Source organism: Pelmatolapia mariae, linkage group LG15, assembly GCF_036321145.2.
Source record: "Pelmatolapia mariae isolate MD_Pm_ZW linkage group LG15, Pm_UMD_F_2, whole genome shotgun sequence".
NCBI classification, from domain to species: Eukaryota; Metazoa; Chordata; class Actinopteri; order Cichliformes; family Cichlidae; genus Pelmatolapia; species Pelmatolapia mariae.
Genome location: NC_086240.1, coordinates 29,357,640 through 29,373,045, shown reverse-complemented (window position 1 = coordinate 29,373,045; position 15,406 = coordinate 29,357,640). Strand labels below are relative to the sequence as shown.

General features: G+C 37.5%; 1 protein-coding gene across 1 annotated transcript in view; it reads right to left on the bottom strand.

Moving 5' to 3' along the window:
- opn5 (opsin 5) overlaps window positions 1-15,406 on the bottom strand; it is a 49,908-nt gene that overhangs the window by 30,195 nt on the left and 4,307 nt on the right. The window contains exon 2 of the mRNA XM_063495758.1: window positions 9,036-9,182. Within this exon, the coding sequence (XP_063351828.1) occupies window positions 9,036-9,168 (133 nt within the window). The 5' untranslated portion in view covers window positions 9,169-9,182. The remainder of the gene's footprint in view (window positions 1-9,035; window positions 9,183-15,406) is intronic.

Genomic DNA, 15,406 nt, shown 5'->3' with positions numbered 1-15,406 from the left:
GTTTATTTATAAGGGCACTTGAAGGAAAAATAATTTAACTAATAGCACAATGAGGAGAGTGTACATGTCCACATTTCCATGTACTCATATGATGCACAGCACCAGGAAAAAATGGCAAAATGGAAAAAATAATAGCAAAGACAGAGTGCCAAGAAGGGGCTGTAAGAGCATTCCCACAAGAATGAAAGGAACAATGGAAAACCACAACAAACAGAACATGAATCCCCCACGCTGCCTTTTGCTCTGTCCATCTGTTTCTGTCATCATACATTAAGCCGCTCTATTCTCCGGTATCTCAGTTACATTGTAAGATAGATGAAAATCAAATTAGGCCACCTGTCTTACTGAATTTACAAGCATATACAGTAACTCATCAGTGCCAGGTAAAAAAGATTATCTACTTCTCGTGTTTAAAAAATGTATCTCCAAGATGAAGTAGTGGCCGTGTCTGTTACACAAACTAGATTAAAGTCTACAAAAACAAATGAGTATCTACTATTATAAGCTGCAGAATACAAAGATAAGCATCTGTGAGAAGAAATATGTGTATGAAAAGAGGACCTTCGTCTTCAAAGTTTCAATAATAATCATGTGGTTAAGGTTATCTAACTATCATTGGTTAAACGGGGACCCTACTTGTTAAGTCAAATATTTTGTTGACCCCAGATTGTCTTTGTAGTTCTCACTTCCTCCTTTCTTCCATTCATAATTACTATTGATACATTAGGCACTACAGTAAAGCCGATAGGTTTCCTATCAATATGTAGCATTATGCTCTAAAATAGTTTCCAGAAAATTAGTTAAAATGGAAAGTAAGTGCATGTCCTATAACATGAATATTAGTTGGCTGGTTTATTAGTTTAGTCAAACAGTCCACTGTGAAGTTGATGAGGACACAATGACATAACTGAGCAAAGACCACTGAAATAATAACATTGCCATATGATTTATGTACAGTCTCCAAAAACGTTGCTGTGTCTTGAACTCAGGGTTCTGAGTTTATCGGTAAATTATTAATCTTTTGATTTTGAGAATCATTTGGTATTTTTCTTATAATGTTTTTTTAAAAATATTTATATTGACTGGTTTCAGAGCAGAACTCACCTAGTTCTGTTAATGGTAATAGTTTGGTTTATATTTAACTCCTTGACTTCTGTGTCTTCAGTCTCTGTCTCTAACAGTCTTTTTGTCTCTTGTGTTTTACTTCCCTTTGAGTCATTATATTAAGTATCCTCAGCTGTGCTCCCACCCGCTCCCTTTCCTCTTGCTATCTTGTGAGTGTAAGAATATTGTCTAGGTCTCTCCTTGTCTTTTGTCATGTCATCCCTCGTGGTTGTGTTTCCTTGTTCTGTGTTCCCACAGTTTACTGATATTCTGAGTCCCTGCCCTGTGTATAATCTGGTTTTCCTGTATTTTTGTGAATGATGGCACTTAAACTGATATTTTGAGTCATACCGGTTTCCCAAGTGGTGCATTTGGGTCCACGACCTGCCTGTCACACAGCCAACACTTGACATGTCACATTAAAGGCAAATTTAAAAGCAAATGGAAAATTATATTTTCTGAATATGGTACATGGACGACATATCAAACTCACAGCTTCTATAACCCTATAAATCCCTATAAGGAGGGATTTTCTCCTTATTTTGTGTTTTAGCACTGAACTATGGAATATCAAAGGTTTTAAAACCAGTTTTTGGGTAATTTGTAGTACTACTGTAGTACTACCTCCACTGTAAGAGGAACTTCTGAGTGACTTAAATGTACAGTGACTGATCTAGATCAGTGTGGATGTTGGTGTCTAAGCACCAGTTAACTCCAAACCACTAAAGTAACTAAATCATGGCATAATGGAGCAACAGTGACATTCAGACTTGATTATGTTATTGAAGAAATACAGCAACATTTTCACTGCGCTATTTCAAACTGCTATCTGAGGCATTGACACAGAGCAAAGAATTAATAGAAAAAGAATAAACAGAAATAGGGTTGCAAGAAAGTACAAGTTCACTCTGACTGTGAGTGCAAAGAGCTGCTCCAACACAGCTCCAGTGTCCATCAAGTGTTCTACACGCAACCCGGTCTTCCTCCTCCCATTCTGATTACCGTTTTTACATTATTCTCCAGGGTCTTCACAGTAATGTGAAAAACCTATTTACATTAAAAAGAAATCTACTTAACAAGGGGTTCAGAGCTAAGGGTTGGGGTCATCACTGATGATGACTTAGACCTCAGAGGGTAAACAACATTTCTTGCTACTCTGTCATTATAAAAACAGTAACACACAACAATCACACAGCTCCAATAACAATTTCCTCCTTCTTGTTGCAGCCAGTTTGCTAATTGTATTTCTACTGGCAATGGCAGTGCACATGCACATGCAGTTCGAGAAAGCCTTTAAAGGTGCTGAAGTTACATACCTGGGAGAATCTGTCAGAGAGTCTCCAGACCTCTTTGGTCCTCAAGTCACTTGGAGTACATAAATGCCAACATAAACTTTGATTACACATTCTGTTATTAGTTACTATCCTTGTGCTTAGTGCTCCTTCTATTCACGAGGAGTTATGTTTGTGTGAGTTGTTATCATTTAATGACAGAGGCTGTCAAGAGAACTTAGTTAGCAACTAAAATTTACTCATTTGGTTTCACCTTGCAGCTGTTTTTTTACTTTTTCCTTAACGAAATCATGTCATGACAAGCTGACAGCAGTACCCGAACCCTGACAGTTCAACAGAGTCCAACTTAAGAAAATGCCTCTAAATAGACAAAGATGGGGGAAAACCATCAAGCTGGCAACACATAAGCTGAAAAGTGTACAAACAACAAAATACAGAAAAAAACTGCACATTCCTGAAATCAAAGAGCACAGCAACCTGAAATTAGTTCCAGAAACATCAGAGTCTGGCTGTGTTTCAGCCACAGGCTCAACAGGAACATTTTTAGAAACTACAAGTGGTTACTTTTCAGTTAAGGTTTCACACATATATTTTGGTCTTACAGTTCTGAATTTACTGTTGGATTCAGGCAGACAGATTTACCTCTAGTAAATGGTTTGGGGAAATCAAATCTCCTACTTCATGGAAATGAGCCAAAGTGAGAGCAAACAGACATTAACTTATTACACTCCGTTTTTATCTTCACTTTGTCCGATAACGGGCTATATTTGCCATGTGTTTCAGATTTGGGTTGTGGTTTGTGTTAGCAACTGTGTTCTGTGCTGGCACTGATGTCATTATTTGTTTCCACTATGTATTAGGGCATTCTGTGCTTGGTTGTTTTCCATCTTTCCATGTCCTTTAAAATCCTACACGTGTGTTGTCAATTTGGTGAGGATGTTTTTATCATGTGCATGTGTTTTGCAGATTAAGAGTACAGTGAAATCTAGAGACACTGGTGTGATTGAAAATATGTGAGCCTGAAGGTCTCATGTGACTTCCAGCTGATGTTATCAGAACACATTTTCCTCTTTGTGGGGAGTTCCAGGCACTGGCTGTGCAAACTGCTTCTATGCACATTACCCTTTTGCTATTTTCAGCTTGTAAACAATGAAAATCTCACAAAAACAAGAGTAAGCAGTTAATTTTCCCAAGGGGCCGCATGAGAAACTGGGACTGCTGTGGAGGGCCACGGCATAAGATGAAGTGAATTGCGAGCTTCCTCGTGCAGTCCTCCATAACATCCCCAGTCCTAGTTTCTAATATGGCCTCTTTGGAAAATTAGTTTCCCATCCTTGTTATAGGGCAGCATGTGTGTAAGTCTGTCATTGTTTGAAGAAATCATCAGTTTGAGCTGCTGTCACTGCTGCAAAGCAAGGACAACTCTTTTCTGTGTATTAAAACTTCTTTGACTATAAGTTGGTCTTTGAAGCATTGTTAACATATTATCTGAATTCTGAGATTTGTCTCTGTTAATGACAAATACAAGGTTTCTTCCTCATTAACCCTTGTAGCTTAGAACAGGACAGGGAAGATGTGGGTGGCTGAAAGATTTAAATTCACACTCAAGTAATTACATTGCTAATAGGAAACCACAGATGGACTAACTGTGCATCTCTAAAAACACAGTGGGGGATGAGAAAGAAAACAGACAGTGAGAAGTTTATTTCACTTATAGCCTATACCAGAGATAAGCATTCACAGTCAAGGGTGTTCTAGCCTTCTGTAATCCCATGTTTTCTCCTTAACATCTCAAGTTAGAGCTGGACTTTAAGCCACATGCTAAATAGGCATTTTCCCCCAAAACTAGAAGATGTTAAATTTCTAATTAAGTCTCATACACTTTAGTCTGACAATTTTGTGTTTAACCCTCTGGGGTCTAATTACAACCTTACTGTTACTCTCACTTGCTGCTTGGCTAGACTGTTTAGGCAAAAACTTCTAGGACATACTTTTGTTCTTCACTTCCTATTTGTTCCATTTTATTCCAGTTCTTTCATTTAATACCTGCAATTAAAACATTTTTTTTCATATAATAAAAATGCAACGTTAAAGAAAGAAGTAATTAGGTGTAGTACAAGAATTTAATTACAGCTATTAGTGCTGTTGACATGCCCATTAATACTTAATAGACTGTGCATCTTCATTATGCGGCTCAAATGTTACACATGTTACATGCTGACGTGAGATGAGTCAATCTCAAAGCAAAAATAAGAGTTGTTATTACTAGTATTTGGAATATGTAGCAAGAAAATAAAAATAATAATGCAAAGCAAGACTGTTTCAAAACTTCCAGATACCAGATAACAATATCACATATAACAGCTGCTTGCTTCATCGACAGGGTGCCACAGAAAAGACTTTCTTGTGTTATTTCACATGTTGCATCATTGTTTCAAGTTTCATTGTCATGTACAAATAAACTGTGTAGCAAGTGTACAAAGTGTACAAACTGTGTACAAATAAACTGTGTAGCAAGTGTACAAAGTGTACAAACTATGTACAAATAAACTGTGTAGCAAGTGTACAAATAAACTGTGTAGCCACATTTACCCATAATGAAATTCTTTGGCTCGTGCTCCTCAGCTTTACATGAGCATATAGAAAGTGTGCCGTTATATTAAGAAGAAAATAACAGAAAATAGCAGTAATAATAATAATAATAATAATAATAATAATAATAATGATAAAAGAGAAAAAGAGAGAAAAAAGTATTAAATATTTAGAGAATTTAAGACAAGTTGGTATTTACAGTTTGTGCAAGAGTATTTACAGGTTGTGCATAACTTGTGCAATGAGTCCTGTAATTGTAGTGAGTGTGTAATCGTGTGTATAGAATGTCAGCAGTTCAAAAGCCTGATGGCTTGTGGGTAAAAACTGTCTCTGTGTCTGCTAGTGCGGGTCTGAATACTCCTGAACCGCCTGCCGGACAGCAGGAGTGTGAAAAGTCTGTGGCTGGGATCAGAGAGGATCCGCTGCGTCTTCCTCATGCAGTGCCGTCTATAGAGATCCTGCATGGCTGGCAGATCTTACCACCCTCTCTAGAGCTTTGCGGTCCAGAGCATTACAGCTGCCATACCAGGTGGTGATGCAGCCAGTCAGAATACTCTCAATGGTGCATCGATAGAAGTTTGTTAGTATCCTGTCCAGCCACTGGTAGGATTTCTGGATGTCAGCCACTTCCTCTATCTCCCGGTGGTACATACCGTGCAGGGGCCTATCCTTCCATGATAGTTCCTCCTCTTGCTCTTTTTTCTTGGGTTTCTGCTGCCTGAGGTATTCACTGAGCACGAGGTCGGATGGAGCTATTTTCCTGATGTACTCATCAATGTTCGTTTCTCATCCTGTGTCTCATCCTGGACCATGGTTCTGACACTCACTAGTCCATGCCCCCTTCCTTCCGCTTAGCATACAGCATCTGGGTGCTTGACTTGGGGTGAAACCCTCCATGTGGTATCAGGAGCTTCCCGGTCTTAATGTCAGTGGCTTCTATCTCCTCCTTTGGCCAGCTTAATATCCCAGCAGCGTAATTGATCAGGGCAGGGCATAGGTGTTGATAGCCTGGATCTGGTTCTTACCGTTCAAGCTGACTCCTTGGGACTGTCTCTGCAGGTAGAATAGAATAGAATAGAATAAACCTTCATTATCCCACGGATGAGAAATTTCGGTGTACTTAGTGGTTGCAGCTTTTCAAGCAGCCTCTTCATTGTTCCCATTTGCCTGCGGGATCCCCAGGTACTTGTAGCCGCCCTTTGATTCCCTCAGTTGTGACTAACTTCCCTCTCTTTGTTACCAACCCACTACACTTCTCCAGTCCAAACGTCCAAATGACATTCCAAGTGTAGTGTGTATATAGTGGTGCTGTGGATCAGTGAATCGATGTGTCATTCACTCTTGACATACAGCTTAATGTCATCTATGTATTGCAGGTGGCTGACAACTGCTCCATTCCGTAGTCGGTATCTGTAGTCAGTCTTGTCAATAATAATGCAAAACACCAGTGGGGACCGCGCATCTCCTTGGTAGATCCCACACTTGATGGTGACTTGTGCTATGGGCTATTTCTTTCTGTGCCCCACTCATGTATTGAGCCATGTGCCTGTTCATCTTAGCCGCTCTGAGCTTCCATGCGGTACTGAGGCAGGTTATTGGCCAGTAGTTGGTGAGCCCAGTCCCTTCTGGGGGTCCTTGGGGAGGACTTTAGTTAGCCATTCTGGGTGTCTCTCATTGACTAGCACCTGGTTCATTTGTGCTGCCAGACGCTCATGGGGTGCAGTTAGCGTCTTCAACCAGTAGCCGTGTCGGGGCCTGGTGCTGCCCAACCCTTCATGCTGGAGACCCTTTCATGGATGCCTGCCATATATATATTTCACAGAGAGCAGACCCTGTCTGCCAGTGATATTCAGGTTTACAGACAACCCATTTTAACGCACACTAATAAGCTGACTACATTTTTTTTTGTCAGACCTGTGACTTAATGACATGTCATTAAATGAGTCAGTGTGTGTGATATGTAAGATTTCCGCAGTAAAATGTATATCAGCAACTAAACTAGTCTTCTGCTGACATTTTAATTTGGTGGCCTGTTAATTAGATCATATCCAATTTACCCCCATTGCAAAATTTGCCATTACAACAACATTCATTTCACTCAAAATATGAATTTTAGTGAAATGGTTTTCACTACAAACAATAGTGTTGTAGTGTTCTTGTTATTTGTTATTTTCAACTAAAGTCATTTTGTGTGACCAGCAAGACCCCCTGCAAAGCAAAGTTCTCCAAAACAGTGCTTCGAACAGCTAGGATACTGCACAGAACTCTCAAACTCTCAGGCCTCTGGTAGAAGCTGAACAAGTTTAAAAAAAAAAAAAAAAAAAAGAAAAGCAGTAAAAGGGTAATAACATAATAGCTACACATGGGTCATTTACGGGTCAAAATACGTAACATTTGAAAAAAAATGTTACGTTTTTTTTTTTTTTTTTTTTTCCATACTGTCTACACCAGTCCATAAGGATGGAAATAGGAAAGAAAATACAGTTCATATTATTATGTACTCATGAAATTGTCCAGCTAAATAAAGTCAAAACTACAGAAGATAACTCAAAAGTTAGGATTCCATGGTAATGGATCACATGTTGAAGGTAATCAAAGGGCAGCAGCTTTCTCAGAAAATTCATTTGCTTGCGTCATTTACCTCAAAGTCTGAAATGTATTCTTTTAGTTTGCTGCTTACAATGAACCCCATTTAGCACAAATGGCCTCCTTTACAAACCTGAATTTGTACTTCTGCGAAAACATGGTTACATAATTAAAAAAAACGAAGGGACAAACAGTATGTCAGTTCACAACTTTTACTGTGACCAAGTGTGATCTCAACAATGACTTTTTGTACTTCTGCCTGCTTGAAGCGTCTCCAGAAGGACTTTGATTTTCTCAGAAAAAAGTCAGGAATCTGATATTCTGTTGGGCTTAAGAAATTGCAGTCACTCATCTTCGCATTAGGAAACATTCTTTGGGAAAAAAAGACCAGGAGACCAGCCTTTAACATTACACGCAAATGATACAATTCACAGTCTGCATACTTTCCAGTTGCTGGGCTACTCATTTCTCATATGTGTAACTGGAGAAAATACACAGTGCAGATTTACTAGCTGGGACGACTCATCGTTCTACTGCAATGAGCACATATAAGAGTGGATAGCTGTGCCAATGGTCCACTCACATGACACAAATTTATAGACACAGAGGCAACCATTTCATTACAATAATGACTCATGCAATCTAACAAACTCAAAAAGGAGCATCTGTAGGTTTAAGTAGAGACACTCAGAGGCTTTTGTACTCCCTGTATGTGTATAAATGTGACTGAAATGAGGAAACCTGAAGTGAAAAGCCAAACTGTAAGAGCAGTGTTTACAACTTAGAGACATCCTAATGCACCAATCGCGTGCTCCTTCTGAAAATGCCCTACCCCCAGTAAATGTAATTCAGTTTTAATTATAAATAGATATCTGCCCCGAGTTTATTCCTGTTGAATAATGGTTTCCATCAGTAATTGAAATCTCCATGAAGTATGATGCATCACCCTAACCCTACCCTCATGCTACAGTTTTTTATGTGTCTCAGGTAGAACAATAATTTTGACCAGTTTCATAAAACCAAAAACTACTGATTTTTAGGTAGAGGGTTTGAGTTAGGGTTAGGATTTGTCACGATCATGCCTCAGACCTCAGAGTTTTTATTTATTGTTTTCATTGTGTAGTCTTAGTTACAACACTATGTTCAGCAGAGCATAATATTTTTCATCATATACGTCACACTGACACCATGTCCAAGTGTTATGGAATTTCCCATTTTCCCTACAGGACCATTGTACACCTCCATCTGAGTCAGCCAAAGTAAACCCTAACCTTTTGGACCACATTTTGTTGTACAGGACAACAAAATCAAACTGTATGTTGCATCTTTTTACGTTTGTTAAAGTTAGTTAAAGCAAACTTGAGTCTGTTTTCTCGTCCAATAGAAGTAGGACATAGAGCAGAATGGTAGAAAATCAGACATTTATGCAAACATGATGATTCTTCTTAACAAAAGACTCACCTATGATACAGACGTAAAGGGCTGCAACAACGTCCGCCTCCCTGGAGAGTCTTGAGGCGAAAGGGTCACCACGGAGGAGATAATGTGGGAGGTATGAGGGATGTGGCCATGTTGCGTTCTCCATCACTGCCATCAGCAGAGAATGTCCTGTGAAATAGAGGAAAAGGCTAAAACAATGGAGCTGTTTCCTCAAGTTGAAAATTGTTCACAAACAAACATGTAGACATCAGGTAAGGACACATAATCTACATTTTCGTGCTGCATTACACAAACCTGAATGCTCCATATGCGCCTAAGTCAGCTGCACATGTCACAAGTGTCAACATTTCTGTTCGACATTAATGCAGCAGTCAAGGAAAACTCACTGCACATTTTTCCTGACTGCCAGAGAAAGAACAAAATTAAAACTCTCCCACAAGGAAGAGGAAAACATCAACTTCCATTAAATCAGTTCTAGTGCCTACCAAAAGAAATCAAATTAAAAAAAATAGGGGGAAAAAATCGATAACAGTTGTAGTGTGCTCGCATGGGTTACAAACAGGGCAAGAACCTTGATAAAGCATTGTGACAGCATGCTGAAAATTCAGAGTTTTTGGTTTTTGAGTGCTGTGGTGTTTGCTGTGGTTGCCAACATGAAAATTGTCCACAGTCCACTCCCTGATTAATTTGGATAATTAGAAGTACTAAAAATAAAAAGTCATTGTCTTATCGTCTTTGCGATCATAATAAATGGATTTGTATATATACACAATTTCTTTTTAGGGGTACATCCATAGATCAAAAATCTGTCAGATTTAGGGTTAATTAGCAAGCTAGCAGCCATCATTAGCACTGACACTGAGTTAAGTTCACAACACTGCTAGCCGCTCTCGTTATCTCTCTCGAATCTAATTAGGCTTTCCCGTCATATGCTTATGGCTGGCACAACCTTCATGGAAGCCCATTCCATTTATCCCGAAGTAAGACATGATATCAGCAAACCAAAAATGAAATATAGCAGTTACAGAGAAGAACTCCCTTAATGTCGTTAACCAATGGCAATGGGAAGCAGCCAAGTAAGCCAAAACTACTATAGCAGGTGGGAAACCAGTAAACCAAATGACAAAAAGACATGCAAAATAGCTCACTTAATTCCAAAAGTTACATTAGATTATATACTTGCACTTTTGGAGGTAGAATAGGTTGTGTAGGCACTACTTGAAAACTTGAATTTGTAAAATTTAATACCTTACTGTCAAAAATTCATTACAGCTATAATATAAAAATGAAAAATGTTATGCTGTCTTAGCAAATAACAACATCGACCTTGGTACAACAGATGGTTCAAAAAAAACTCTTTCTTAAATCAGCCAATAATGTTCAGTATGTGTGGGTAGCCAATAAGCTTCTGAGATTAAGTGGGAATGCTGAGGCTTTCATGTCTCATGAACGTCTACTAAGATATTAGCATGTTTGTCATTCAAAAGTCTAACGGCCATTCAAGTACAATGACAATACCGTGAGAGATGTAATAAAAGGAAGCATTTTAGACAATGCCACTGATGGAAAAATCTTGACTGGAGGTCATAGTTTTGGTTGCCTTAAAAAAAAATATATACCAACCTGAAAGTCATGTTGTTATAAGCACAAAGCTTCATAGATATGCATATTAGGGCTATAATACAGTTCAAGTTTTTTATATAGCACCAAATTAATTTGAACTGATCTGAATCAAGACCCAGTTTTATTTCATTCAAACGTGTCTTTTTAAACAACACTATTATAAAATGCATTTACCTTAAAACACAGTGTTTAAAAAAAAACACTGTGAACAAATACTACTATGCTAAAATTGCAAACTTCTTTTAATCTCTTGGTTATGTTTTTACTCAGTCCAGTTTCATTATCTATACAGCCTAACTTTGGCTGTTTCTGACCGTCTCCAGGTGACCAAGCTCTGACTCAAACTGTTATGTGCAGTATTAATTCAAAAGCTGAAGCTAAAAGTGTTATGCTTTCTAGTGTAACCTGTCGCTGTATGAAGCATGACTGAAATTATATTTATGTGCGTTTTGGGGGCCTCTTTGAGCTTTAGATACTGTTCAATCATCTATAGGAGGACAGTCATCAGAAAAATGCATAAGTGTATCGATTTTTCAGCTAAATGAAATGAGAAATGTTAAGTTTTATGCGTTACATTCAAGCACTGTACAGTGCTTAACAGTTTTTTTACAGCACCTACCATAAAAACATAGAGGAAAAAATATAATAATAGAAATATAAAACTTGTTTAAAACAAAAAATGTATTGTTATTTATTAGGCAAATAACATAATGAATTAATGTTGTTATACCCAAATTTCAGCAGACACATGGGTCTTCTCTGTGAATCAGAAACGACTCAAGCATAACATTCAACCTCTAAATGTTTCTGTTCTGGAATGCAAGTAAATAACGGTTCATCTTCATCAAAAAATAATAATGTGCTCTGCTATTTTTTTTCTATTTTTATGACAACAATTACATTTAAGCAGTTAAATATTATTTTGCTTAAAGAGCTTAAATATACTAATGAATTAACCCATTACAGACATATAAAAATGATTTTGGTAGTTACCAATGCTGTTAATTCAGGGCACCTGTGGCATAAACCACAGTGGGTAACCCTAACCCTAATACATTTATTAAGCACTGTATATCACACTTTGCTTCACATCTAAAGTTGACTGATTTACATGAAGACTTGGTGTACTTTGTGTGGTCTAAAGATTTATGGTAATGATTTGTTTCTACATGGCTTCATTTTCAATGAATAGTGTAGCTTTAATAATGACTAATTATACTGATTCATGTTTATTTTATTAATTTGATCAGATTTAGTTTAATTAACAAACTCATACGGTAGGCAAATATTAATGGAGAAAGCTGTTCATCTATTTAGCACTGTCCTTCTTGCTTGAATTGAAAGCTTTTTGCTCAACCGTTAAGCATGAACCGTGAAATCTTGTGCATCCTGAACTAAATGAAGACATCACAAGACCAGCACACATCCTTCCTTCACTGCATGCGGCCAGATCCCATTTCGGTTCATGTCTTTAGTAGTAAGAGTGATCACAGTAAAACCGCATACCATCAAATGTTTGGCCAAGCTCCAAAACCCAGTGACCTTTATAATGAAGTCAATCCATCCTCTTTGTCTATCATGCAGAAAGTCATTGATATTTGCCATTGGAATAAAGATTTTTCTTTCAGTGATTTTCTTTAACAATCTCAGGTGGCCTCCCTAATCAGGTGACACTCAAGCTCCAAACTACTTTCAATGACTTAATCTGCTCTGTCTCTTTCTAATAAAGCACTGTCTGCAGTGACTTTTGCCCCTTTAAAAGATGGACATACCTTGGCTTTCAGTACATTCTCACTGTAAAATCACTAATCAACCACTAATCAACATCTCAACATACAGCCAGTATGAATGAAACAGTGAGCCATATATATAGTTGTATAACTATATATATGGTTATATAAGAGTACCGAAGAGTCCTGGTTCTCCTATGTCTGTCTCTGACTCTTAGGGGGCGTTATTGCGGCTTCCCACCCTCATTTTCAAGTACATTTTATGACAAAGACACACTAATACTCGACACTCTCTCCTCTCTCCCACACTCACACCCCTCAAGAACATTGTTGCGTACCTGTGTATTTTATACATATATAATGCATTTCTATTTGTAACGTCCTTTTATCACGTCCTCCCCTACGGCCACCCCTTTTTTTTTTTTTTTTTCCCTGCCTGTCCTGCCTTAGACATTGTCATACTGTATACCACATATAACTTTAAATAATACGAACAGAAAGGAAGAAATAAACAGATAAACCCTTAACAAGATGAGCCTATAGAGAATTTATAGAGCTGACCTTGGAAAAGCAAAATGTGTTTCATTCAGATCATAATTCTGATTGCAAAAGGTAAGGTTTCAAAAGAAGAAGAAGAATGAGAAGACATATCTTTGCACTGTTTGTGCAAACATTTCTCATTCATGTGGCTTGAGATGAGGTGTCAAAGGAAAACGAATAAAACACAGCATACACAGTCAAGGTCAAGGCTCTAAAGGGTCTTTTAATGTGAGAGTATTTGTCTTCTGTGGTGCATCTGCTTTGTTTTTTTTCCAGTCTCAAAAGTTGGGATATGGCTTCTATGTTAAGAATGTTTTACATAATAATGCTGAGAAAAGCCTAGGGTTACTTTTTTCTGACAAAATAAAGCTGGCAAAACACAAGCAGAGCAGTCAGACCTGTTTTTTGTTTCACTGTTTCACATTATAACCAAGAAAAGTAAGCAAAAGTATACACATTAGTCACTTAAGCCAAAGTATAGATACTAATGTTAAAAATTTTCTGGTAAATGCTGAAGTAAAAGATAAATGATGAATATACAAATAAAAAGTAGGTCTTTGGAGGACATTTATACCAGGTCATTTTTTTTGTCAAGCTAACTGAACCTCATATTATGCCATAATAATGCTTCAATATCTGTTACAAAAACCAGAAAAACCAAAGGGAATCTAAAAAGTAGATCTATTTTCTATACAGCTTCATTACCTTACATTTATACCCTAATATTGACCATGAACATCACAGCTGCTCTGCACCAGTCAAACACAGGGCTTCGTTGCAAATTTCACCAAATTTCTTTCAGTAAACATGTGAACAACAAAATATTCTTATACTTGTACAACTTGTACTGCAAGACGTTAAAAAGAACAAGGACCTTACATTTAAGCATTAAATTTACAGTTGGTCAGTCCTTTTGTTACTTTACATTATGTCTTTTTTTCCATCTCTTAGTGAAGAAGTTTTCTCTCCAAGGGAAACTACACAATAACAGTTTGTGTTCATTGAGCTGTTAGAACGTTAGTATTTTTCTGTCACTTAGAAAATAATACTTTCTTAAAACCCACGTCCTTTGTTTGGTGTAAGCTAGCTGCTGAAATACTGCAATACCTTTCCAGATAATTAAGCCCAAATTTAATAAGGTTTAACTCCTTTTTAATTTTGCACTGCCAGTTACTGGTATTTGATCTTCTACCTGAACTGGGAACAAAGATTAATCGATTCTCCATATATCTATAGGAGTATAATGACAAAACATGATGTGGTAGATTAGATTTGTTAGATGCATTAGATTAGAAGAAATTAGCAAATCTAAAACAACAAAAGCCTAGAAATAGACTGAATTGCAGCAAAGAGAGCAGACATTTGGAAAGGAGCATATCAACTACTATTCACAGTGGGGCATATAAGTAAAAAAAAACAAAAAAAAAAACGCTTCACACAGTGCAGGTACCTGATGGCATGATTAAGACTACTGTTTTTCCTTAAGGCTTCTGCACAATCTATTTAGTCAGTGTCTCCTTACTAAAATCTCAAGTATTTCCTAATACAGCTCAGAGTATAAATCCCTCTCTCTGCAGCAGAGTTGAATTATTATTATTAAATTATTCCTGACCTAAAATGACCCCCGCTGGGTCAAAACATCTGCACATGATGTATTTTTAGGATGTTTTTTAGACACAAGTCGCAACTGTTAAACAACTTAATGTTAACGTCATTAGCTATCTACAAACCCAATTTGGAAAACGTTGAGACGCTGTGTAACATGTAAAAACAAAACCGTATGCCATGATTTGCAAATCTCATAAAGCCATTTTTCATTCAAAATAGAACATAAAAAACATATCAAATGTTTAAACTGAGAAAAAGTTTGACTTTTGGGAGAGGAACATTGTGTCATTCTTGTGTGATATAGGGTTCTAGCTGCTACACCCATGTTTTACAGATGGGCGTAGATACTCAATGTTGTACCTCTCTCCTGACATCTTCCATACATAGTGACGACTTGAACGAAAAATTCCAAATTTGGATTCATAACCCCATAAAAGCTGTTACCATTGATTTCAAGTCCAGTTGGTGAGTAATTTGGCCTCAGATTACCTCAGATTGGCTTCTTGGCAGCAAACCTCCCATTGAGACCATTTCTAAAACTACAGCCTCAACTGATCAACTGAAGGGCAAGATACATCTCCCAGGTCCCATGTCATGATTTTGTTGGGATTTTTCAATTTTTCCATTTTACACTGCACACCATGCTGACATATGCCATGTTTTTGGCTAACAGCTCTTTGGGAATCACCTTGCTGGTACAAAAATAATATTTTATGCCTGTCAAACGGTGTTACTGTGAGGGCATTTTTTGTAGATTTAACTAAAGAAATGCTCTCAGGACAGGCTGCTAGTAACAACGTGTCTAAAAATACAATTTAAAATAAAAATCTCTACTACGTTTTCTGTTTTGTGTAGACACAAAACTAGTTGATCCCTTGAGTTTAATAGCTT